We start from the raw sequence: 27,838 nt of genomic DNA, 5'->3' as shown, positions 1-27,838 counted from the left end.
TAGCAAAGAGAACAAATTTATCCCTATGAGAGTCGGAAGTGAAAATTACCTCCGGATAATTGCTCAATGACCGGGGTTGTTGATGTTGTAGCTTCCATAGAGGGACCTTGTTGAACCTCCAATCTTGCCTCATGAACTCCCAATGCCTTTGACAATTGTTTTGCTTGAAGAGTTTGTTGCCTTTTTGAAAGTGTCTTCTTTGGGGGTGCCTTGCTACCTCCTTTAGTTCTGGCCATTGTTGATTACACCAAAGAAAGATTGAAATCTTCAATTTTTAGTTATGCCCAAATCGATTTAAGATGAAAGAATGCTGCTTTATATCTTAAAAATCGACTCAAAGGTTGAAGATTTTGGTGTTTGAACCAATTTTTGTTGCAAAAGGAGTGATTAATTTTTGTTGTGAGGAAGTTTAGATTTGATTTTGTTGAATTTGGTTGAGGAACTCTTGTTTTGTTGATGTAGAGGATGAGGGTTTTTGGGTTTTGGGAAGTGTTTGAATGTAGAAGAAATGAAAATGAATGAGGGAAAGGGATTTTAAAAGACCCGTTAATTTTGAAATAGCAGCAGGGGACGAGCGGATTGCATTCTGGGACGCTCGGATTCTTCGTCTTTACCTCAGGAAATGACGCCACAGGACGAGCGTCTTTGAAGAAAGACGAGCGGATTCTTCAATGTGAGACGAGCGGATTCTTTGGAAGATGCTCGGATTTTGTTAGAGGATGATTCTTTAAAATTCAACAGCAGAAAGACGAGCGTCTTCTCTTTAAGACGAGCATCCTGAATCAGACGAGCGGATTCTCAATTGAGACGCTCGGATTCAGTGACAGACCATTTTCTTGAATTCCACAGCTCTACCAGACGGGTGTCTGGTGACATAGGACGCTCGGATTCCTCAGGACGAGCGGATTCTCTTCTTGGCCGCTCGGATTCCTCCTTGTCTACACGGATCCAGGTCCATCCGTGGGTACTGCACAACCCGTAACATTTTCATTCTTCAATTCTCGTGTTCTTCATTGTAGGGGTACTACAAAGGCATGAATAGCCTAGGCAATTGCTATCCCCACACTAAGTCTAAGCACTACACATCAATAAAATCATAAGTCCCTCCCTCACTTCTCTCAAAAATGATAAATATCTTGATCAAGGCACAAAAATATAAATCCAAAAATGACAAAAATGCAATGTAAAAATTGAAATGCAAGTTAGGGAGTTAGAATATTTACAATTGGTGGTTTAGGGAGGACTCCACCAAACTCTCATCCAATGTGAGATGTTAAGGGGGCATGTTCAAGGTGTTGTTGATGTTACTCAACACCTTGAAGAAGTAGTCGAAAGTTTGTTCATTGTCATGATAGAGATCCTTAGTAGATCTTTGCACTTGTTGTTCTCCGTGATGGTCTTGGTTCATAGCATTACCAATGTAGGGATTGAATATCCCTTCGAACTCATCATCCCAAAGACCGCAAATTTCGTCTACTTTATCATAAAAAATTTCTTGAGTTGATTGAGACAACTCTCCTTCTTTCTTTTCTTGGCCAATGAGGCCATCTTCTTCACTTGTCATGGGTGAGCTTTTCAAGCTCTCCTTGTTGCTATTCTATTGCTCTATGAATGGAGCATCATCAACTTTCTTTTTCCACTGGAATTCCAACTTCTTCCTATCATCCTTCCGGCTATAGTGATCAACCATAAAGCATGGTTCATGCAAACGGGGAGCTCTCATGGTCTTGTCAAGATTGAAAGTTATGGTCTCGTCTCCCACTTCTAGAGTAAGCTCTCCGTGCTTCACATCTATCACCGCACCCGCGGTGCGCAAGAAAGGTCTACCGAGGATGATCGGAATATTGGAGTCTTATTCCATGTCAACAATGACAAAGTCCACCGGGATGAAGAATTTGCCGATTCTCACGAGAACATCTTCCCATATCCCTAACGGTGTCTTCGTCGATCTATCGGCCATTTAGAGTGTGATGTTGGTACATTTAAGCTATCCCATCCCTAGCCTTTTACTGACTGAATACAGCATAACACTCACGCTTGCTCCTAGATCACACAAAGCCTTGTTGATCGTGGCGTCGCCAATGGTACACGGTATTAAGAAGCTTCCTGGGTCTTTAAGTTTCGGAGGTGAACTCCCTTGAAGGATTGCACTACTCACCTTAGTGAAGGCTATAGTTTCAAGCTTCCGGATCGACTTCTTTTTCGTAAGGATGTCCTTCATGTACTTTGCATAGGCCGGCACGTGATTGATTAATTCCGTGAAAGGAATCAAGACTTCCAAATTCTTCACAATTTCCATGAATTTCCCAAGTTGGTCATCAAACTTAGGTTTAGCTTGACGACTCGGGAATGGAAGTCTAATCACAATGGGCTCTTTCTCCTTGGCCTTCTCTTTACTTTTCTTTGAAACTTCTTCTTTTGTTGGTTCTCCTTCCTTAGAGTTTTGCACAACTTCTTCTTTGTCACTAGCTTCCACAACTTCATTCTCAACTTGCTTCTTTGGTCCTTCATACCTCGTACCACTCCTCAAGTGAATGACACTAACCGTTTCATGTCTTGGGGGATTACCTTGAGGTGGTAATTGCCCCTTTTGCCTTTGAGAGTTTGAAGATGCTAGTTGAGTCAATTGGGTTTCCAACATTTTTGTGTGGGCTAGGATGTTGTTGATGGTGATGTCCTTTGCTTGGCTATCCTTTTGCATTTGAGTGAAAAATTCTTGTTGATTCTTTTGCATTTGGAGGACCGTTTTTTTAACACCGAAACGTTGGTCATTTTGTTGATTGTATGGAGTTTGATTTTGGTAACCTTGGCTTTGGTTGAAAAAGGGTCTTTGATTTTGGTTTCTCATGGGAGGTGAGGTGTATGTTGGTTGAGGATTTTGAACATTTTGGCTTTTGTATGAGAGATTTGGGTGGAATTTGGTATTTTCATTGTAATAATTGGAATAACGGGTACAACTCTTGTATGCTTGAAAAGCGTTCACTTGTTCATTTGTTCCCCTACATTCACTTTGGTCATGTCCCAAAGTTCCACAATTCTCACATATGCCACTTGGGATTGATGAAGATGCTACCATGGCATTAACATGATGCTTTGGTGATTTTGAGGCTTCTTCAAGTTTAGCCATAGCCTTTTCAAATTTCAAGTTAATGGTATCAATATGAGCACTAAGTTGAGCACCCAATTGAGTAATAGAGTCCACTTCATACTTTCCTCCTCTAGTAGCCGTGCGAAGTCTACTATTGTGAATTATGGACCGCCATTTCCTCAATCTTGTTCCTAGTTTGATTATCGTCAACTTCGGTGAACATACCATTTGATCCCATGTTGAGAATGTTTCTTGAGTCTTCATAAAGACCATTCCAAAATTGTTGTACCAAGAACCACTCGCTAAGTCCATGATGAGGACATGAGCGACAAATTCCTTTGAACCTCTCCCAAGCTTCATACAAAGATTCTTCATCCCTTTGCTTAAAACCCATACTTTGAGCTCTTAGCATGTTAGTCTTTTCCGGAGGGTAGAATTTTTTGTAGAAAGCTAGAGCCAACTTCTTCCAAGAGTCAATTCCAAGAGTAGCCTTATCAAGGCCTTTCAACCATTGTTTTGCGGTGCCGATTAGAGAAAAAGGAAATAAGACCCATCGAATTTGGTCTTGAGTCACACCGGTTTGTGAAATCGCATCACAATAGTCACAAAAATTATCCATGTGAGAGTGAGGGTCTTCACTAGGCATCCCCCCAAATTGGCTTCTTTCGACTAATTGGATAAATGCGGATTGAGCAATTAAATTTCCGGTTAAGTGTTCTGGTGTGGGAGTACCATTGGGTAGGTTCTCCTCGGTTGGTACGGAATGTGATGAAAATTTAGGCATTGTGGGTTGATTTTGTGTTGGATTTGGTGTTGGGTTCTCCTCACCTTCTCTTGCAAAAGGGTTGATGAACTCAATAGTATTTGGCTGAATATCTACAACCTCACCTATACCTCTCAAAGTACCTCTAGCAAGTCTTCTATTGTTTGTCAAAGTTCTTTCAATTTCGTGATCAAATGGTAACAAGTTACCTTGTGATCTTCTAGACATGCAAAATATCAAACAACTTGAAAACAATTAGAACAAATCTTGAGGAGTTTTACTTCCCCAAGGCAAAGAAAGACACAACTAATAACAATCTAAGAAAATCAAATCAAGTTAACACCGTCCCCGGCAACGGCGCCATTTTTGGTCGGACTCACTTGGAGCTTAATTTTCGGTTACTTGTCGTTAGGAGCACCTAGACCAAAATAATATTTATAATTTCACAAACAACTCTACTATTAGTAAAGAGGCAAGTAAAGGTCGGATTCCAAGGGACGGGTATTGATGTAGGATTTTCGATTGCAAGTAGCGGTGTCTAGGGCTGTCGCGATTTGGGTTGAGATAAGAAGATCACTAAACTAAATAGCAATAAAAGCAAACAAGCAAGATGATTAAAATGAGATCTAAACAATTGATTAAAAGCACTACGGTGTCATGGGGTCATAGGGGATTCATGGGAATTGATCATACAAACATATTCTCAAATTATAAGCAAGCAATTATTGTTGTGAGATCGAGTTGGTTTATATCTTACGATCCTAGGAAGGTTTGGGTCCCGGAGCCGAATAGATTAGATTGTACAACACCTACAAGTCGACTTAATCCTCCCTACTCAACTATATGCATGGTCTAATGAGACTCGAGTTGGTTTATGTCTAACAAGTCTCATTGAAAAGGTAAGTAATGGGTAAAAAGTGCAAGGATTCATAGGCTCGCATTTCATCAAACATAACATGTGCATAAGTTGAGATCACAACAAGCACGCAAATAAGTTATGAAAACATATTAATTTAAGCATGAATCATCCCCCATGTTGGTTTCCCCTAATTACCTATTAACCTTAGTTAAGGAAACTACTCACTCATTATCAAGTTTGACATGTTAACAAGGTTGTCAATCACATTAAAAAAGCAAAACATGATGAATAAATGAAGATCATTAACAATAACTAAAAACGGATTAAGAGAATTATACCTACTAATGATTCCAAAATAAAGCTAAGAATAATAGAAGTACTTGATGAATGATTGCAAGGTTGTCAATCTCCCAATAATAATCCAAATAATCTTCAATTACCCAAAATAAAAGATGAACAAAAGGGAAATTAAGGAAATGAGATTTGTATTAATACTTGATTAGAAGTTGATTACAAGATTAAGAAGAGATTAGAATGATATAAACTACACTAAAGATTGATAAGAAGAACATGCTTATCTAATTAGACTAATGGGGTATTTATAGTGGGGATTAGGTACACAAATTAGGGTTTACTAAGGGCTTAAATGACGATTAAGTCCTTGAGAATCGCTCCTCTCAGAAAAGATGCGAGCCTCCTTTTTGCCGGTCTTTCATAAATATGCGCATCTTTCATGGAGGGAAGAAAAGGACGTGTGGGCCTGTAAGAGAATCCGAGCGTCCAAGGTGTCGGGACGGGCGGATTTCGTGGTGGCTGGACGGGCGGATTGGTATGCTGAACGAGCGGATTGTGGCGAAGTTGGACGGGCAGATTGTGGCGAAGACGCTCGAATTCCTGTGTTGGACGTGCGTCTTCATGGCTGGACGAGCGGATCTCGTCACAGATTTTCCTTCCTTCTTTTCTTCTTCTCTTCTTCCAATAATCCTCCGGGATTTAGTCGGGGATGCAAGGATTTCTTCATCATTGCCCATCTACTATAATATGTACAAAGGCCTTCTAGTCTTGTCTTCTCTTTGATGCTTGGTCATTACATTCGATCAATTTAGCTCGATTTTGCCATGAAAATGCAAGGTTTGCACTCCTCTCCTACCAAGGAAACAAAACCTCAAAGAATATGCAAAACAAAGGACTAAAGATTTTAAATGACCCAAATGTGTGCTAAAAAGCATAGGAACGAGGCTAATTCGGGGACTAAATATGCTCAAATAATGGTCACATCAGATATAAACCAACTCGATCCATCACAATAATAATTGCTTGCTTATAATTTGAGAATTTGTTTGTATGATCAATTCCCATGAATCCCCTATGACCTCATGACATCCTAGTACTTTTAATCAATTGTTTAAATCTCATTTTAATCATCTTGCTTGTTTTCTTTTATCGCTATTTAGTTTAGTGATCTTCTTATCTCAACCCAAACCGTGACACCCCTAGACACCGCTACTTGCAATCGAAAATCCTACATCAATACCCGTCCCTTGGGATCCGACCTTTACTTGCCTCTTTAATAATAGTAGAGTTGTTTGTGAAGTTATAAATATTGTTTTGGTCTAGGTGCTCCTAACGACAAGTAACCGAAAATTAAGCTTCAAATGAGTCCGACCAAAAACCCATTCAAAACTCTATTACAATTCACCAAATTTTATATACACAATCTAGGTAGTGACCTTGATGAATTAATACTTTAAAGAAATGCCCTTGGTAATGCTTTGAGCGTTAAATTACTCGATACTTTACCTTGCGCAGTTTTCAGAAGTTTCTAACCAACTCTATTTTGCTTCGGTTTTAATCTTTTTAAAGGCATTTTTAGTCCGGTTTCTTGCTAAAGTTGAAAATTTGTCCTTCTAGGATTCCAAAATATCTTCCGGTTTAAAAAATCATTGAGTATTGAAGCCCTGGTGATCGTTTGAAAATCGCTGCGCAAAGTGTGTCAAACGCGTGAAACGTGTTTGTGTGGTTCAAATTTTGATTTCGATTATTGATTTGAAAACCATCGTAGACATACCAAGAAGCTTGTATCCGAGATACATGTAAGTCGGGGGGTGCAAAATACTCTCCCCTTTTCCTTTTTAATTTTGCTTTTATTGCTTTATCAATTATCGTATTATTTATCGTATTTATTAAGTTATTTATGCGTTATTTATTATATTGCTGATAATTATGGACGAGAACGGGATTATTATTGTTGTTGAATGCTGAAGGATGCCTTTTTATTTGTGTGGATTTATTTATGTTAGGAATTAAATGATTTATATTGTTATATGGATTGTTTTCACATGATTATAGTTAAGTATGCTAGATTTATTTTCGTATGTTTAAACCTATGTTTAATTTAATGTCCATGTCTTAAAACTGAAATTATAACATGCTTTTTATGTTTAATTAGTATGTTTATAATTAAAGTTTGCATCTTTATTTTGTTTTGTTTTGTTAATTTATGATTAATTGAATTAAATAATGAAATTGTTTAATTGGTTGAATGCTATATTTTCATGTTTCAGAATTCGTGGATTTTATTTGGTATTTTTTTTCAATTAACTTGAATCGTTTGAATGACAATTGGAATTAAATTGTGAAATATATGCAAAACCCGTACAGTGCACGGGTCTGTTCTGGTCAGAATAGGGCGTTTGGTTCGTGCATTGCACGGCTCTGTTTGTTTTGTGTTTATTGCTTCTTATTTGTTGTAATTCAATTGTTTTAATTGCAATTTCGATTCTAAAAATTATGCAATTAATTTCTAAATGTGTAATTCATTTTAAGTTCAATTCTTATGTAGTTACAATGAATTGTTTACATTTGGATTAAATCACATGTTTATTCGTGCTTGCTTATTGGTTTTTATTGCAATTGTTATTGTAATCTAACCCATGTTATTTGCAATGCCGCTTAAGTAAGATGTTTCTTTCTCTCCTCTTTGTGTGTTTTTTTATGCTAGAATAGCTTAATGGACTCACAGTTTTAAAGCACTTGACGAAGTTTTGTGCATTTAAACCACTAGAATTGCTTTCACATGCTAGGGTTTAAAATGAATGGATGCATACGACAAATACTAGTTCGATTAATATTGGCTATTGTTTGACATTAGTAGAGGCCGTTGATTACAACGAGCGGGGTTAGGTGTTTGAGCGAGCTTCCCAACATGTAATTTCACACGAATCATTTTCCTCTAAAACGGTTTCTGAGTTTTCTTTAACATTCGGTGGCGATTCTTTGTGTTTAAAAAACCCCCGTGGATTATGAAATTCCCATGTCCACATTTTGGCGACTCTGCTGGGGATAGTGTAACTTGAAAAGTTAAATAATGGCCAATCGATTGAATTGGTATTATTTGTCAACATATTTTATGCATAAACCCAATTGAGACTTTAAGGTTCGGGCCATCTCCCCCTTGGGTCGATTTCAAGGTAAAGAGATGACGTCCACTATGCCTGGTTTAAATACCAAGATGGTCTCTACTGAATCTTCAAGTACTTGTTCTACCATAAGCGACAGGCTTATGGGGGGCTTGACTTCTTAGCTGAAGTGGGATAATTGGCATAGACCCAATTTAGAAGATCGATCGAGACTTAGTTGAGTCTAGGATTCATGCATTCAGCTTGTATGCGAATGACAACTTGCTACGCGATTCCCGCGTCGAGTCTTTTTTTTTTTTAAAAAAAAAACACGTTTCTTTAAAATAAAAAAGAAATTCGTTTACTTTTTCGAAATTTGAGTCGTGTTCAACCCAATTTTTTGATAATCCTTGGTCCGTTTTTTCAAACCCGAACTTTTGAACTTACCTCTTTGGAAAAAGTACGTTTTAAGTTAGAATGCTGCCGAATTAGGATTAGAATTTTTAACCAAAATAAGCCTTTTATAGCCGGCATGTTGCCCATTTAAAAGCTCATTTTTAATTCAATCCTTTTCGATTTTTAAATTCAAATGAACCATGTTCTGAACCTAACCCAAACCTAGAATAGAGTTTGAGTTAGTCGGGTCAAGTTTAGCCTAGTTAGGCTTGTGGTTTGTCTAGGTTAGTCATGCCTAGCCTTGTCTAGGGTTCGTGTGAACCATGTTTGGTCTAGAAACCAGCCCAGGTGGGTCACCCAAGCTCACTCTTGGGTCCGAGTCATGCATGTCGACAAGTTGGTCAGAGTCAAAGCACCAAAAACGTCCATCAAGCCACAGTAGACGTTTTCACTAACCTATGGACCATGTTTGGTTCAATCACGGGTTGGTCACACCGAGTCGGTGTCAGGTTTAAGTCTATGAGTTCAGTTGGAGTCGAGTCATAGTCCTTGTTAGATCTAAGACCCCCTCTTCCCACGTGAGACCCTTCACAAATGAGCCACCTAGCTCCTTTCCCGAGTGTAAGTCTGTCTTTGAGTCAAGTTTGAGTCAATGGTCAAGCCTAACTTAAGTTCATCCATTTCACGTCAAGCCAATTTGAGTCGAAGACCCGAACCCAAGTCAGTTAAACCCTTCACCAATGAACCACAATGTTCATTTTCATGTCCAATCCGGTCCAGTCCATTTGAATCTCGAGCCAATAATTAGAGTGAAACCTATGTCGATTTATAAATAGCGTCAAAAATCAGTCGATTTCTGAACCCAAGTCACACAGTTTTTTTCCCGAAGTCAAAACTGAGTTGCAAAAGTGGGCCAAATTTTTTCAAACCGAGCATCTGAGTCGACTCTTGAAAAGAGAAAAGTTCAAAACTGAGGTTGATGATTATGAGCCGGAATTTACATTCGAGTCTTAGTCTGAGTCGAGTCTAAGATATGTTTTTCCATCAATTATTTCAAACTCCGTTTCAATATCAATAAAATTGATCCCGTTTTCTAATCCTGTTTCCATTATCAAATCAATGAAAATGCACAGCGCACTTGAAGGGTGCCCCTTGGATAGAAATATGTATTCCGTTGTAAATGGTAGGGTACTTTAGGATCTCGTGTTTGTTTCCTTTACCTACTCCATGTCTGGCAGTAGAAAACCTCCATCAAAACATGTGCTCGAGACAAGCCCAGTAGATGATTTTATTAAGAACCTAGACTAGCTCTTTGTTCCCGTGTTAATGAAGGAAGGCAAGCCCTTTCCCGACAAGAACATCTCCTCTCAAAGAGAGAAAAGATCGACCTATTATAACAAGGAATGTTAGCACTAACCCAAATCGATTGGCAAAGCTCAAATGTTTTAAGAAGAATCACAATACAACCGGAAGCGTTGTTTCGAAAAAAAAGAAAGAAAAGGAAAAGAGAAAGAAAAAATGAAAAAAAAAAAACGAAAAAAAAAGAAGAGGAAAAGAAAAATGAAAACGAAAAGCTGATGAAATTGCAGAACGCTTTTGGTTGAATGTCGAAGTTACAGAAGCCAAACGTTAAACCAAGTACCCATAGTTGAAGTTCAATGGGCAAAGCCCAAAACCTTTAGTAGTAACCTCTCTAGCCCCTAAGCCCTTCTCGAGACAGTTATAGGTAATAGTCAGAAATTTTGAGAATCATTCCGCTTGTGTTGCTACACCGAACCTTCAGGGTCCAGACATGGAAATTTGAACCCACATTGTTTTACCAACCCATTTGCACCCGAGTTTTGTCAAACCCAAGACACCATTTCCAACCACGATGTAAGCCATAACCCATTGGCCTTAGCACCAGAAAATGAACCTTCAGAATGACAGTCCACTATTCAAGCCATTTGTTATCAAGCTCCACATCCCAGAAAACCATAGCCACCTGCACCAACCCTATACGTGGGATTTGACAGTACCTTATAGGATAGGACGGGATAGAGTATGATGTCTTAGGTAAAACCTTCAAGTGTTACACACAAATCAAAATGACTATTTTATGCCCCTTGATAACACTACGTCGGATTTGATTTCGTTCCACGCGAATACGTAGGCAGTCCTTCACAATAAGGGATTCAATCCACCCATCATCTAAGTTGTATTCTTGTCGGTTTCTTACGGGTCTTAGCCAAGTCCAAATGAAGCCACCTTTAATGAGTTAGTCTTAGTATCGGTTTAGGCTAGGATAAGAATCTAGATTCAGGTGAGTAGTTGTCAAGTTTTGCATTGGGCTCTATATAACGATATTGGCAAAGATGTTCAAATTGATAGTTGGTCTAAATTTCGACAAAGACTTTGATTAGGTAGATTATGATATTTTTTACCAATGTCCAATTCAAACCATGTGTCTGTCTTTCTGAAAGATCTTGCACACTTAGGGGTATGTCTCCGCTCAAGTCAATCATGGTTAGCATTCAACTATCGTGTTGGCCTAAGAGATCGATTTAGTCAGTTCATTCGTAGATTACGAGGTTTCCCGTCTCAGATTCAAATGTCTCATGGTCTGTGTTGTCATTCTTCGCGCCCGAGTGGTCCATCTAGATTTCTACCCCAACAAGTCGATGTTTGGATTAAAACCCCTACACACTTACGGTTTTTTGTTTTCATTAAAGATAGAGGCCATGCCCACCCGTGTTTGTTTACGGGTCAGAATGTTTGAGTTAGAAACTCAAACCGTCTCTACCCATCATGTCACAAACTCCTTATTAATGAAATTTTGAAAGTTCAAAAACTTCTCTTGTTTTCGAAAATCTTCCACTTCGAAGAAGCTCAGTGTCAAATGAAGTCTTTTGCGGGTCAATGGCCCATTTTCAATTCAAATGTTTTTGTTCCGGGTCGACCACTCATCTATGTTTTCGAAAATTCAAAATGATTTCCATGTGAATTATCATGATATGTGTTTAAAGTACAACAAGTATGCTTCAACTGAGGGCTCTGAATCTGTTAGCTTCAGAGATCGTTATCAAGATCAAACAAATGAGAATCATCATATGAATGAACCAATTCCGGACAGAAATTTCAAAAGAAAAATTTCGGGCCAAGCGCCAATAGATGATAAATATCGGTCCAAGCGCCAAGAGATGTTGAATTTGCGGCCAAGCGCCACCAAATGTTGAACTTTGGGCCAAGCGCCAATTGATGATGTTCCATCTCCACACGTTGGGAGCTTTCTTCACAAACCGAAGCTTGATTTGTTTATCTCCTCAAAATCTGGGGGCTGTCTTCGCAAGCCGAGGATTGATTTGTTTATCTCCTCACAAGCTGGGGCTTTCTTCGCAAGCCGAAGATTAATTTGTTTATTTTCTCGCAAGCTGGGGGCTTTCTTCGGAAGCCGAAGATTGATTTGTTTGTTTTCTCACAAGTTGGGGGCTTTCTTCGCAAGCCGAAGATTGAGTTATTCATTTCCTCACAAGTTAGGGGCCCATTAGAATCATTTCCGCAAGCCGAAAAAAACTGTCTGTCTCCACAGGCCGGGGGAATTTTTTGGTTACTTCTCCGCAGGCCGGAGGATCATTTTGTCTACTTCTCCGTAGGCCGGAGGATCATTTAGGGTTACTAATCAGCAAGACGGAAATTTAATTGGTTATTTATCCGCAAGCTAGAGATCATTTGATTACTCCTCTGCATGCCGTTGGTGTAATTTTGTTGTCGCCCCTTTGCAAGCTCAAGATTTTTATCCAGTTTAGTTGGTTACGCCATTGCAAGTCGTGGGTGTATTCCGGTTCTTTAATCCTGTGTATTCCGGTTCTTTAATCCTTTGCAGGCCAAGGGTTTCATTTCGGTTCAGTTGATTACTCCTTCGCAGGCCGGTGGTGTAGTTTGGTTCGTTATTTCTTTGCAGGCCGGAGATGTAATTTCGTTCGTTATTTCCTCGCAAGCCGAAGAACGGTATATTGGTTCATTCTGCTACTCCTTTGCAAGCCAAGGGTGTACTTGTTTGTGACTCATCGCAGGCCGAAGGTTTTATTCTGGTTGGTTCGTTTATTCCTTTGAAAACCGAGGGTGTTGATGGTTCATACATCGCATCTTCGCAAGCTGAAGGTTTGGAAAAAAAACAAATATTTGCCGAACTACGATGCGGGTTTGATTCCGTCACAAACGGATACGTAGGCCGCCTTGAACGAGACTCTACCCAACTTTGATTAAAAATGAAAAGAGTTTTGCAGAACTTGAGGCGTCCAGAACCATGTTTCAGGTATGATCTCTTCTTATGGCTGGCGAGCTTATTTACGCAAGTCTAATGGACTATAAACGACCCGCGGAATCCTCAGGTCGAGAGGAACTTGGGGTATACTTTGACTTTCGCTCTGTCCAAGCCTCAATCAAAGTGGGGCTCTGTAGATACCCGTATCTGTAGATATTGGAATTTATAGAGAACCCGTCAGCCACCCAATGACGATAGGACACATGTATTCTCAAAATGACATGCTCATGATACGGATACGTCACATGGATGTCAAGCAAGTTTACGTCGACGGTTTCTGTTAATTTAAATTGTTATTTAAATTGGCCTTTTAATGTTTTGAAATAAATGGTTTTTTGTTTCTTTACATTTTGGATTTGAAAATTTATGAAATAAAAATTTTTATTTCATTTATTTAAGATTTGATGATTTTTGAAATAAATGTAATTTATTTCGTTCGATTGGAATTTAATTCGAGTTACGAGATTTTATTTACGATTTATCGTTATAAATTGTTTTTAAAAGTTTTTAATTTGGATTTTTGATTTTTGGTTTAAAAAATCAAAGGATGAGTTTTTGTGACGGTTTTTATTTATCGTTTTATTTAATTCAAAGTTTCGAATTTTAAAGCGATATTTTAAACCCGTTTTCAAGGCGTTTTGTGAAGCAATTTTTGACGCGATTTGAGCCAAGTTTTGGCACGATTTTCAAGGCAACCAACGACCCATTCCCTTCCCCTATAATCCAAGGTCGAGCCCTACCAAAAACAGTCCAAATCTCCTCTTTAATCTCGCCCAAAAACCGAGTCCAATGCAGCCCTCCTCAACCCGCGTGCTCTATTTTGCAGCACCAAAACCCAACACCAACACCCATATTTAACCACCTAGCCAATCCTAGACGTGTCCCAATCATAGCCCGTTAACCCTAAACCATAACCTAGCCAACTAAGCCACGGTTCGAATCCCACAAGCACCGCAAAACAAACCCGTGTTCAACATGCATACACTGTTTTGCGTGATCTTTTGGAGCTCTTTTTTGAGCTCCAAGCTCCTCCACCGCCTTTCCTTACCTTTCCCATTAAGAAACCTATCTCCTATACCTTCCATACTTCCATTGTCAGCAAAAAAGATAGATAAAATCGTTCCAAAAGATAGAGAAAGATCGTTTTTCAAACCTGAGTCAAACTACTTTCCTATTCTCCAAACAACTAAAAAACCTATTTCCTTCACCTATATAATCTCAAATTACGTTCCTCAACTGAAACCTAGTGCTCACGTATCATGCCATAGCCTCACAACTCGAGAGAACCGTAGAAATCATCATCTTCAACCCATTCAAAACTCTATTATAATTCACCAAATTTTACATACACAATTTAGGTAGTGCCCTTGATTGATCCGGGCCTTAAAGAAACGCCCTTGGTAACGTTTTGAGCGTTAAATAGCTCGATACTTTACTTTGCGCAGTTTCTAGAAGTTTCTGACCAGCTCTTTTTGCTTCATTTTTAATCATTTTAAAAGCGTTTTTAGTCTAGTTTCTTGCTAAAGTTGAAAGCTTTGTCCTTCAAGGATTACAAAACATCTTTCGGTTTGAAAAACCGTTGAGTATTGAAGCCGTGGTGATCGTTTGAAAATCGCTGAGCAAAATGTGCCAAACGCGTGAAACGTGTTTGTGTGGTTCAAAGTTTGATTTCGATTATTGATTTAAAAACCATCGTAGACGTACCAAGAAGCTTGCATCCGAGATACATGTAAGCCAAGGGTGCCAAATCCTCTCTCTTTTTCCTTTTTAATTTTCCTTGTATTGCTTTATCAATTACCGTATTATTTATCGTATTTATTAAGTTATTTATGCGATATTTATTATATTGTTGATAATTATGGAGGAGAACAGGATTATTATTGTTGTTGAATACCGAAGGATGGCTTTTTAATTGTGTGGATTAATTTCTGTTAGGAATTAGACGATTTATATTGTTATATGAATTGTTTTCACATGATTATGGTTAAGTATGCTAGATTTATTCTCGTATGTTTAAACCTATATTTAATTTAATGTCCATGTCTTAAATCGGAAATTATAACATGCTTTTTATGTTTAATTAGTATGTTTATAAATAAAGTTTGCATCTTTCTTTTGTTTGGTTAATTTATGATTAATTGAATTAAATAATGAAATTGTTTAATTTTAATTCGTATTTTAGCATGATTTATGAGATGTATGCATGAACATGAGACTTACTTGCTTAAATTATATTATGCATGTTTGTATGATTTAATTTTGTTGCTTATTCACATGTTAGTTTAATTAATTAGGTTTAATTAATTAGAATTGCATGTTTTTTTAGTTGGATTAATTATGAAATAATTTGATTCAATTTGTGTGTAATTAATTCTTAACTTGAAAAATTGGTTGAATGCTATATTTTCATGTTTTTGAATTCGTGGATTTTATTTGGTATTTTTTGCAATTAATTTGAATCGTTTGAATGACAATTGGAATTAAATTGTGAAATATACGCAAAACCCGTACAGTGCACGGGTCCGTTCTGGTCAGAATAGGACAACTGGTCCGTGCATTGCATGGGTCTGTTTGTTTAGTATTTATTGTTTCTTATTTGTTGTAATTCAATTGTTTTAATTGCAATTTCGATTCTAAAAATTATGCAATTAATTTCTAAATGTGTAATTTATTTTAAGTTCAATTCTTATGTAGTTACATTGAATTGTTTACGTTTGTATTAAATCACATGTTTATTCGTGCTTGCTTATTGGTTTTTATTGCAATTGTTATTGTAATCTAACCCATGTTGTTTGCACTGCCGCTTAAGTAAGATGTTTCTTTCTCTCCTCTTTGTGTGTTTATTAATGCTAGAATAGCTTAATGGACTCATATGTTTAAATCACTTGACGAAGTTATGTGCATTTAAACTAAGGTTGAGCAAAACCGGGTACCCGACCCGATTTTGTAAATCGGTCCGGTCCCCGGTTTAAAAAACCTTAAATTTCTTAAACCTCACCCGCACCTCTTTTAATCAGGGTAACCGGTTTTCAGGAATTTTCAAACCGGATCTGAAAATCGGTTACCTGAACCGGTTTTCGAACCCGATTTTTTTGTTGAATGCTCCTGATTGACACAATAACCATTCTGCCATTTTGAATATTTGAAGACCTTGGTTGTCAAATGTTAAAACTACTTCATAAAAAATTCATACATATTAAAGTTCAAAGAGTCATAGACATGTAAATGATGTTCAAAACTACAATTAAAGAGTCGCATATATCTAAAATTACCTCATAAAGAATTTTTTTTTTTTTTTTAGAGATGATAGAGAGGGGGTGAGAGATTGAAGGGCAGGAGATGAACGAGAGAAATAGGGTTTTGATGTTTTGGGCCTAAATGTTGGCTTCGGTGTGTTTAATTCATAGATAAAATTATGTTTTTCAGAAAAAATGCCAATCCGGTTTTAAAAGTGGTCTCCAGTTTGGTTTTATTGACCCGCACCCGCACCTCATTTGTGCTTAAAAATTCGGCCCGGGCCCCGCACCGGAAAAAAACCCGAATGGATGCATACGACAAATACTAGTTCGATTAATATTGGCCATTGTTTGACATTAGTAGAGGTCGTTGCTTTTACATGTTAGGGTTTAATCTTGCTTTATTATTAATGAATTAATGAAGAAAATAATTCAATTTCATTTATCTCATTAGTTCAAATGTACAATAATGTGATATATTGGATTGTAACAAGAAATTGCTCTAAATGAACACAAGTTCTTATTTGTGACGGCAATACCCACCGCAAGCTTGCGAATGGGTCAAATACATACCATATTGTATGAAACAAGTACCGAGTAGCATGTACTTGTTATAATATAAAATAGGCAAGTGGGGTATGATGAGTAGATTCTAGGCGGCTGATTTCGTTGATTGACACCCACTCGTTCATTATTTTATCAATTTTTCATTTCCGTCAATTTCTCTCCATAATTTCTAAACCTTTGTTCATCGGCTAATTTTCATATCCATTATTTGCTACTCTTCCTCAATCAAAGTTCATCATTCTCCCTAATTCCTCGTTTTAACTTTTTTTTTCTAAAAACACAAATAACTTCCTTTTCATCTTCATCTATTTTTCAGTCAAAAATTGACATTTCGATGGCAAGAAAGACGATGGATAGTTTACTCCCATCCAAAAGGTATTCTTATTTTTATTGTTAACATTATTATTAAAATTTGTACATCAAAATATTACATTTATTGAATGTATGAAAAAATCAATACAAAAGAAGAACCATAATTTATTTTACATTTGTTGAAGGTAAGAAAAAATGAATACAAAAAAAATCTTAATTTATTTGGTCCATCAAATTTGATAGAGATTCATTCATTATTATTCAGATCCATACATAAAAGTATTACATTTGTTGAAAGTATGAAAAAAAATTGAAAAACTCTTGTTGAAGGTATGAAAACATTTGTTTTTGTGGTTGTCTTCGTTTCATTAAGTTTGATTTCTTATTTGTTTTATGAATGGTAGGTAACACTGTTTTGGTTGAATGGTAATATATTTATAACATTATTTTACGTTGATGATTAGTGATTGAAATATGATAGTATATACCTCTATAATAGCGACATCATATACTAAAATGATAACATAGTGAATTGAAATAGTTTAGATATAACAAAGTATGAAAAATGTTGATTTCTACAATATTGTATTTATGTGGTAACATCATACACTGATATACTCACAAATTAAATGATATTAAATATGTTTCTTTTGTCAAAAATGTATTCATGTGGTAAAATGTAGTACTCAGAAGTAAACATATTAGATTGAAGTGACTACATATTAATTTACATATTACTTTGTTATGCTTAAATGAAATGGTAGCATGTAAAGCAAAAATGGTGACATATTGAAAGTTCTGAAGATGTTTATTGTAACCGGTTAATATGTAACTATATATCATGATAATGTGTGTATATTTATTCTTTTGTTACTCTGACAACCGTGACAGGTATTGCTTAGTCAGTGTTTTGTGATGAATCAATATGTACGTAGTTTTGAACTTTTTGTTGCCCTGTCAACTTGCCTTCATTGCCTTTGTTGTCTAGTTCATCTCTTATGATTTTTTATTGTGTTTCTGATCTTTTTTATTTATATGTTCCTATTTTGAATTTAATTGTCTTCTGAATGTCTACTTTTTTTTATTCTTTTGTCGTCATGTCAACCTCCACAGGTACAAACTACTTAGGATCCCTTGTTGGATCGACCACGAAGAAGTGGAAACTCATATCGAAGATGTATAAAAAACACTCACGGGCAGTAGCCTTTTGTATTAGGAAAGCCTGTTCCATGTGGGATTGAAAAACATCATAGTTGTCGTTCTTGAATAATATGTTAGCATTTACAATTTGGTAACATTATTATTAATAAAAATGTGAACAACTTTTTTCAAACATGTAAAGTCTTTTCAAACGCGTAAACATTATTGATAAAAATGTGAACAACATTTCTACTAACATATTAAATGAATATGTAATTTTTTTCAAACATGGTAACACTATATTTGTAATTACCAATATAAATGTCCACTATGTTCACATTTTTGAATAATATGTTACCATATTTAGAAATGTAAACAACCATTAGTGTACAATTTGTTAGCATATCTTAAATGGTAACATAATGGATAAACATGTCAACTCGTATTGCAGTTTTCTATTACACAAAGGGGAATTACATGTTGCATTATATAAGTTTAAGTAATGTTCATTCTTGCACAATATGATAGCATATACAATTTGGTTAACATGTTTTCATATCTAATTCTAATGTCTTCATTTTTGCTTAATATGTGTTAATTTCAAAACAGGTAACATAATAGATCAATATGTAAACAACTGACATGTTTCCATTTTATGTAAGCAAATCAGTCATGTTGAACTTTATAAGTCATTCTTTCCATTTCTTGTGACATTCCCAAAACAACTTACATTCTTTCCATTTCTTATGACATTGATATTTATAAGTCATGTTGCCATTCTTGAAAAATATGTTACCATATACAATCGGTTTTCAATACGTCATCATTCATAAAAATTCGAATACTAATATGAATGCCATATTAGTTCACATTCTTCAACAAAATGTCACCATTCCATAAAAGGATACATAATGGCAAATATTGGGAACAATTATCCAAAAGTAAATTCCCAATAAGCCCAATTAATTAATCCACAACACTTGTCATCTCACAAGACAGAGGCTCAATAGAACCCTCTTGCTGGCCTTCTAACTCCAGTGTCAGGCTCCTGTGCATATGGGCAACCACCGAAAGGTTCCTTCTTGTTGTTATCCAATTTCGGACCCGGATCTATACAAAATAGCAGTATGTTAAATCAGATGCTCACATATTTACTTAAGTCATAAACATTACCGACTAATCTGTGAACAACTTTGAATCCTAAACTGGTTACAAATAACACATTTGTCTAATACATAAGTAGTACTTATTTTAACAAAACTTGTGACCATTTCAATTATACAAGAATAAATATACAATTATTAAACCAATAATAAAAAAAATACAATAAAATCGAAAAGAAAATCATTATCAATTGCACGTACCATTATACTGAAACCAAAAAAAAAATAAACAATCAAATGGTCATAAACCATTTTGTGTCGAAAAACCATTCAAAATCCAAAGAATAAACTGTTAAATATACAATTAATAAACTAAAAATCAAAACAATAAACAATAAACAATAAACAATAAAGTCGAAAAAACCAACATTATCAGTTTCATTATCCAGTTTTAAACCATATACAAAAAGACTGAAAAACAACAACTGATTCATTATATGTCCACATGGATCACTTGCAAGTCAGCATTAAAAAACCACAAACAAATCCATAAACAAATAAACTGGAAAAAAAATCTATGAAAATGAGATAACCTCCTCCATTCCCGAGGTCATCTACTGCCTTTGTCGATCTAGTATTCTTCTTAACCGGTTGCCTTCTTATAGTTTTTTTCCCTACCATGTTCCCACTATTTTCTGATATTGTCTTTCGATTTCGTTTGTTTGTATGAAGATTTTGGAGACGAGAGAAAAGGAGAGATTGAGAGAGAGGAGATTTTCGAGAGAAGGAGGGGAGATGAAAATGTGACGGTAAGCTTTAGAGAAGTAGGTTAAAAGATGCTTTTGAAATATGTGGTAAAAAGCCCGCATGGGAAAAACAAACATTTTTATTGTTTTTTAATCCAAATCTCATTTATTTAATCTCGCCAACAGTACCAGTGCCATGTCAAGTCCCTGCCCGTTTTGCTATAAATGCTATTATTCGACCCGTCACAAGCTTGTGACGGAGCGCTCCGTCACAAGCTTGTGACGGAGCGCTCCGTCACAAGCAAGACTTATTGCTAAATGAAATACAAACTACGTACAAGAAGAAGTCAAATACTCAAATTCTTGTATTAGACGAACCTTTTCCGTCTGAAATAAAATAGGCTAAAATATTACTACCAATTAACAATAAAATGTAAATAACAATAAATTGATGGGAAAATACAAGAGAGTCTTGAATTCGTTTCAAAGAAGACCTACCGGAAGAACAGAATAACCAGATTTGCTAGTTGAGTAGATTCGTGTTTGACGAAAAACAATCTGTTATCATGGTTATGTGATTTATAGGATGAACCTCAACCATGCAAGAAGATATCAAACCCATCCACTTCGATTCTCTTGTATTTTCCCATCAATTTATTTCAAAAATAGATAAAAACATAAATGACGTGGACCACGTGGCCCAATTACCGATAAGAGAGAAACAATACTAGCCAATGAGTATCAACAATTAGATTTCTGTTATATCCACTCTATACATTACTTGAACACTACCTCCCTTGCTAATTCTAACATCTCACAATTCACCACAACTTCCTTGCTTCTTGCTCTTTGCCTTGAGCTCAAGCATCGAGTTATACTTTCCAAAATGGCCTCTAACGCTTTAATGAGCTGCGGTATAGCGGCTGTGTTTCCCTCGTCACTTTCATCTTCCAAGTCTAAGTTTGCGGCCTCAGTTCCGTTGGCTAATGTTTCATGTAAAGCTACTTCGCGGTTCACTATGTCCGCCGAGTGGATGCCTGGTGAGCCTCGCCCACCATACCTCGACGGCTCTGCTCCCGGGTAATTTTCTTCCATGCACTTATGTCCTCGTATTGTTAGGAGAATTTTGAAAAACATAATAGATTTACTGAAGTTATATTTCGAATTTTTTGGTTAATTAGCGTTAATGAGTAAAATAATTAGATAACAAGTGTTCATTTGAAACTATTTGGGTCCATAGTGTCCACGTCATCACTTTTTATTTTTTTCCAATTTTTATATGAAACCGCTAAGAAACCTAGCGGCTTCACTTAGTTTTTTTTTTATATATAAAAGGCAAAACCGCTAGGAATCTTAGCGGCTTATCATATCAGTACGGTCATTTTATAGGGTAGTTGATGGAAGTTGTTGAAATTTGTTGGAAACTTATAGTAAGCCGCTGAAATTCTCAGCGGCCTTGATCTTCAATTTTTTTTTTTTTTTTTAAATAAAACAGATACAAATGTTCGGACGATGACATTTTGTAAAGCCGCTAAGTTTCTTAGCGGTTTCATATAAAAATTGAAAAAAAATAAAAAGTGATGACGTGGACACTATAGACCCAAATAGTTTCAAGTGAACCCTTATTATCTAATTATTTTGCTAATTAACCCTCATTAACCAAAAAATTCTTATATTTCCTTATTTCTTAGGACAGTTTTATGTTACTAGTATAGGACTACTCATTCATAAGAATAAAAGATTCTTCATCGTAGGCTGGTAGCTAATACTACTCTCACCATTCAAACTAATTGACTACGTAATTCAAAATCTCTCTCGTAGCATGGAGAAAGACCCTGGTGGAAAATTTCTGTTATATCCACTCTATACATTACTCTCACCATTCAAACTAATACTACTCTCACCATTCAAACTAATAGTACTCCCTCTGTCCCAATTATTCGTTGATATTGACTAAAAAATGGAATTTTGTATGGTTTTACCTTGATGCTAATGTAAGACGACTTTACTCAAGTATTCCCTCTGTCCCAATTATCCCTCTGTTTACCTTTGATTAGAAAACTTCTCACTTGAATATATAAAAGGTAAACAAATGACTGAGACAGTAATTTTTTTTGTTCATTTTTAACCTAAAATAGCCTTGTACAGTGACTTTGGATTTGACCCTCTTGGACTTGGGTCTGTGCCGGAAAATCTAGAAAGGTTTAAGGAATCAGAGCTCATCCACTGCAGATGGGCAATGCTTGCTGTTGTAAGTTCAAAATCAAATGACTACCAAAACTTGTTTTTTATTATTCACTCTTAAGTTTCATGAAAAATAAGTGTAAGATAATCAAAGTAAGTTTGATAATACAAGGCCTGATTGTATACCATACGAAAATGCAGCCCGGAATTCTAGTACCGGAAGCCTTAGGGTTAGGAAACTGGGTGAAAGCACAAGAATGGGCAGCATTACCGGGAGGTCAAGCTACTTACCTAGGCAACCCTGTTCCATGGGGAAATCTGCCTACCATTTTGGCTATTGAATTCCTGGCCATCGCCTTTGTCGAGCACCAACGTAGCATGGAGAAAGACCCTGAAAAGAAGAAGTACCCTGGTGGTGCTTTTGACCCCTTGGGTTACTCTAAAGACCCTAAGAAACTCCAGGAATTGAAGGTCAAGGAGATCAAGAATGGTAATTACCTCTTCTCCTTCGTCTTCACTTTTAACACTAATATTCGTATCACTTTGGAAAAATGGAACCTCGACTGCATACGTCTAAACTTGTATATATCACCTTATAAGCGGGTTAATTCGTGTAGAACATTGGACATAACTCCTTCATTTTTCTTATTGTTTCTTTCCTACAACTATAAACAAATTGAACACCGAAATTGCTAGGGAAAGTCATCGGATGTCGTGCCTAAGACCTTGTAAAAGGGGTCTGTAATATTTTGTTAGGTTACATGTATCCTGTGGACAACGATTAAAATCAAACACGATCCTTCGATCATAAAATGAGTCTCCATTTCTTGTATCAGTAAATAGAGAGAATCCATACTCGGCTAATACAGAGTGTATGGCAATTCATAATACCAATTCTAATATGTCATAAATGTTTGTTGATAGGTCGTCTTGCTCTATTGGCTTTTGTGGGTTTCTGCGTTCAACAATCAGCATATCCGGGAACCGGTCCACTAGAAAACTTGGCAACTCACTTGGCTGATCCATGGCACAACAACATTGGTGACATTGTTATTCCTGGAGCACATTAATTTTGCCATGATTGTATTATCAAGGTCTTCTAAGGACCACAACTTATGTAAAGTCTCTTGCACTAATTGTTCATGAAATTCATGTTATCATCAAACGCCATACATTTTAGATAAACGAATTTGTGGTTTCGTGTCATTCATGAGTCATCCAGATTTTTAGAATGTATCATGAATTATATGGAGTATATGCATACAAATGTATGACTAAGAGATGAGTGTGGACCCATTTTATAGGATATAATCAATACACAAATTCTCATTTGTGACAGAGAACCTCACCAAAGGCCGAGTAACCTCAAATTAGAAACATGGTCCACACAACCAAACCAAAGGTCCAAAATGAGACGGGTATACAAGTCTTGGTAAGCATAGCATAAGCAAATGGATACCCAATGCATAAGTACAAGATTTGACAGCAGGGTCGGAAGACGCAAACGCCCAACTCCCAACAACATCGTCATACTCACGCTGACTCAAGCAATAAAGCTCGAATGTGATGACGCCGACATATAACATGTATAACATTGCAGCGGATGAATGATTGATTCTAAACATGAGCATGACATTGAACATGTGATATAATTGAAGTATACAACAAGAGGAATCATATTTAAGATGAACATGAAGTATTATAGGCAAAGCTTAACAAGAACGAAGCAAAGAAAACAACATCAACCTAACTTGACTAAGCTTAGTCGAGTTGGGCTGGCTTGACGGAATTACAAAGGGCTCAGCCGAATTTGGAGTAGAAATGGTGAAAGGTGGTTCTGCTGTTCAGATCTCGACCGAGAAGGGAGTGGCTTTGTAACACACTCACTTACCAAGGAGGTTAACAAGACTTTCCCTAGTAAGTAAGGGCATCACCATCTCGGTTACCCGAGGTAAAGTATATCAAATTGGTAATAAAAGAACAATTAAAGCCTTATTAATGTAAACTCGTTAAACTCATACAAAGTCCAAACCATACACTAGCTACATCGGAAAGTACAAAAAAACTAAAGTGAGACTACCTGGACTAAGCGATCTCAACGCCGACACTCCCTCTATGGATACCATCTAAGCTCCTAGCTATCAACACACATGATAAGACTATCTACTCACCATTTGCCGGCAATATCAAATGGATCACCGTAGACACACAACAAAAAGAAACGCAAGACACACACATGGTCATTCGACTTACAACAAATAACAAGCCTACAGTAAACAACCAATCCAAAACAAGCAAATTCTGTAACAATTATTAATCTCCAATTCCAAGAACAAGTGCCAGAACCGCAGCTCGGGCACGACTACACCCCGCAATGAGTAGCCCTTCCAGGTTACCCATCACAACAGGTAACCCAGTCCGCCAGTGGTAGACCACAGCCACGCCCCCTAAAGCCCCGCTCATCGCAACGAGCGAATCCCGATCATTAATGTGCACATCCCCCTTGTAACAGGAGCCACAAGGGGCGAACATGGGGCTGAAAACCATCTCCCGACAATGGCTTCACAAACAATACTAGCAATACCAACAAATACCAAAATACCACAACGATACTATATCAACGATAATCATAGGAACACCACACCAGCTCACGATTAACCATATAAAAGAATTGAGTAAGGAAACCCTACCTTTTAGCGATTCTCCAGTCACAAGCAATCGATAGTAATTCAATATCAATCTTCTATGAAACTGTTACCTACATACAGTAATCGCATATAATCATTATAAACTCCATTTAATACCCGTATCATAACAATTTCCCCCAAACCCAAGATCTAGGGTTAGTCTCAAAAGAAAACTGATTAAACATCTTCGATTTAAAAACTTACGTAAAGATGTGTAAATGAAGATGAAAATCGAAACCCTAATCCGACAATCGCCACGAATCTCTCACAAGGATGATTAAAGAGGGATGAGAAAAAGTGTTGATGTGTTTGACAATGTGTTTAGTGTAATATTCTACTGAACCGAAGACGTTATTTAGGTGGGGTATCCCCTTAAAGAGGTTCATTGATAGGCTTAAAATCTGACTAGTGCTTAAAGGGATTGAAAGTACTACTCATATCAACAAAGTGCACTTTCTTTTCTGGTTATCCTTCCGAAAGAATTCCACAGTTAAGTGTGCTTAGCTGGGAGTAGTCTTAGGATGGGTGACCTCATGGGAAGGTTCTTGGGATGCGCACGAGTGAGGGCAAATGCGCTGGAAAGGACCCATGTTGATATGTGTGCCATGTACATAGCCTGGCAAGCTACCATGAGTGACCGCTCCCGACCCTAGGTTTGAGGGGGTGTTACATTTAGGGCTAAAATGATGTTTATAAACTGATGAATTGAATTATAAATTTATTCTAATCACCTTATTAATCAAACCGCGGAAAATAACCGGCCACTCGGTTGAGTACCAGAGGCACTCAACCGAGTACGCACTACTCGACCGAGTGTCTCGCTAACTCGGTCGAGTGACCACTAGGTAATAGCCTGCCAAAACGTACAAGTCATTCACTCGGTCGAGTACAGCCCACTCGACCGAGTACACCAGGTCCAGAAATGCGTAGTATTACAGGCTTGACCGATATAAGTGGCTGCTCGACTCGATCAAGATCGCTTTTGTACGCTCGAGCTAGTTGGGGATTCTACACCTTTTTGTGAGTTTTCAACATTAAACTTATATAAAATCGGCATAATTCGAGTAGCTATTGCACATAGGTGTAACGATCTTCAGGGAATAAATTCGGAAAGAAGGCAACACAAGGCAAGATCAATCAAAGGAACTCCACGAATTTAAGAAAATAGTTCAAATGGAGATCGAAGCATTTTTATTATCTTGAATAATGATTACAAATGTAAAGATTCCAAATAGCTAAATGTCACAGAGAGTGTATAGAGATTTTTACTAAGAGAAATGTAAATAAAATTCTGAATGAATTATACACAATGACATCTAGGCTATTTATAGCTCATTGATAAGTCCATATTATATATACTTTAACCCCTTATTTTAGGTCGGTTTAGTTGATTATTGCATTTCAATTAATGTGTTTGTGAGCTAAAACCGTGTTCTAGTTGTGTTTGCTTGTTTTCATTGTGTTTTGTAGGAAATTAAGCTTTTAGTAGCTTCTTCTCGCCGAAGTAGCAAGCACACAAGTTCACGAGGCTAAAAGACTAAGCATGACCGCGGAAGGGTGTTTTGGTAATTTCCAAACCCGAGTAAGAAGTATGGAGCTTAGGTTGATGAACAAGTGAAGAAATGGAATTGGCCCAAAAGAAAAGTCCAAGTCAAGCAAGACCAAGAGTCAAGCTTGGAGATGCTCTTAGGATACCAAATGATGCTCTTAACTCGGGTGATTAAAGGAGCTTAATGACAGAGCGTAGGATACTTGGAGTTGATTAATGAGGAATTAAGAGAAATAACCAAAAAACACATGACCCCGGTCGGGTTAGCCTCTTCTAGCTCGTTTCCATCACTCCCTTGGGTTCTATATAAAGGGTGTTGATCCGGGACCTAAAACACACTTCATACACACCTTCTACACCAATTTTATACTCCCATTTCAGTTTTTAGTTTAGGTTAGATTAGATTTCCCTTAAAGCATTTCCTTATTGTAATTTCTTTAAACATTTCAAGTTCATTTGCAATTTCCATTTCAACTATTTGTTCTTCTATATTCAATTTCTATTTCCATTATAAAGATAATCTCATTTCTAGTACTACTTTGTTATTCCTTTATCATTTCCATTTACTAATTATCATGTTTACTTTATCATTTGTCATTAGTTTAGTTTACATTATGCAAGAGTAGTTTAATTTGTCTAGGGGATAAGGGAAGCCATGCATAAATAGTTTTTGCAATTGTTGAATTAGGATGTTATAATATCGTTTCATTGTTTCTTTCACATGTTTGCATTGTATCGTTAATCTTTGATAAATGATTACTATCTTAGATTAAATTTGTTAATTCACTTTTATAAGTCGAGAGGCACAATATTAAATTAGACTAAACATGTGTTAGTAGGACGACCTAGTCATAACGAGAGTTCTCTAGGACCCGACCTATGGTTGACAATAAGGTAGAAAGGTGCTTGTCTAGCTTTAAGCTTAAACAATTAACAATTTTATCAATTCCTATGTTTAACTTGAGCATTTACATAATTTGCAAGTGTGACCCGACCCCTCCTAGATTATTCCTTTATTATTGTTTTATCACAAGTTTACAAACCAAACCAAGCAATCATACGATAACCGACCTTGATAGAATTCACCCCATAACAATTAATTAAAAACTCCCGTCTCCTTGTGTTCGACTCCAATTACTACATTTATTTGTGTCTAGGGTATATCTTTGATTAGGTTGCGACAATCCTATCACTCATAACTAACTGCACAGCTGTCTAACTAACTTAGAAACACCTCATTAATAGCTAGCTTTTCTGACGTGGCAAGTTTGTTATTATGTTTGTTGAAGTCCAACCCCCTTAACAGAAAACTTATCCTCAAGTTAATGAGTTCACATTAAAATCAGGAAACCGCTTAACAAAGTCATCAAACAGGTCCCATTTAGCATCCTCTTTTGTACCATTAAACCAATGCACCAGCAAGTATACTTCATAACCCATCCCTTTCTTGGACATCTTCCTCTCAAGTATTGCTACTGATTCAACCCTCGGATTAGTTGTAAGTTTT

General features: G+C 36.7%; 1 protein-coding gene, 1 long non-coding RNA gene and 1 other non-coding gene across 3 annotated transcripts; all 3 read left to right on the top strand.

The window, feature by feature from the left end:
- Positions 1-3,393: 3,393 nt before the first annotated feature.
- LOC141650872 (small nucleolar RNA R71) lies at positions 3,394-3,500 on the top strand. Its single transcript, XR_012546883.1, has one exon. It is a non-coding gene; the product is annotated as a small nucleolar RNA R71 (small nucleolar RNA).
- A 13,309-nt stretch (positions 3,501-16,809) lies between these two features.
- On the top strand, positions 16,810-18,522 carry LOC141646027 (uncharacterized). The gene is made up of 2 exons (XR_012545291.1): positions 16,810-16,985; positions 18,036-18,522. It is a non-coding gene; the product is annotated as an uncharacterized LOC141646027 (long non-coding RNA).
- A 1,919-nt stretch (positions 18,523-20,441) lies between these two features.
- Positions 20,442-23,301, top strand: LOC141647525 (chlorophyll a-b binding protein 6, chloroplastic). Its single transcript, XM_074455738.1, has 4 exons — positions 20,442-20,991; positions 22,060-22,162; positions 22,297-22,585; positions 23,020-23,301. The coding sequence occupies exons 1-4, from the start codon at positions 20,798-20,800 to the stop codon at positions 23,163-23,165; spliced, it is 732 nt and encodes a 243-aa protein (XP_074311839.1). The 5' UTR covers positions 20,442-20,797; the 3' UTR covers positions 23,166-23,301.
- Positions 23,302-27,838: the final 4,537 nt, after the last annotated feature.

The sequence above is a fragment of the Silene latifolia genome, chromosome 3, assembly GCF_048544455.1.
Source record: "Silene latifolia isolate original U9 population chromosome 3, ASM4854445v1, whole genome shotgun sequence".
In the NCBI taxonomy this organism is placed as follows: domain Eukaryota; kingdom Viridiplantae; phylum Streptophyta; class Magnoliopsida; order Caryophyllales; family Caryophyllaceae; genus Silene; species Silene latifolia.
Note: the sequence above shows the minus strand (reverse complement) of the source record. Positions and strands in the feature narration are given on the sequence as shown.

Bases quoted from the DNA above. Each gene is read 5' to 3' on its own strand.
- LOC141647525 (XM_074455738.1), top strand. From the start codon at position 20,798: ATGGCCTCTAACGCTTTAATGAGCTGCGGTATAGCGGCTGTGTTTCCC. The intron at 20,992-22,059 runs GTAATTTTCTTC...AGCCTTGTACAG, and splicing joins CTCGACGGCTCTGCTCCCGG to TGACTTTGGATTTGACCCTC. The intron at 22,163-22,296 runs GTAAGTTCAAAA...ACGAAAATGCAG, and splicing joins GATGGGCAATGCTTGCTGTT to CCCGGAATTCTAGTACCGGA.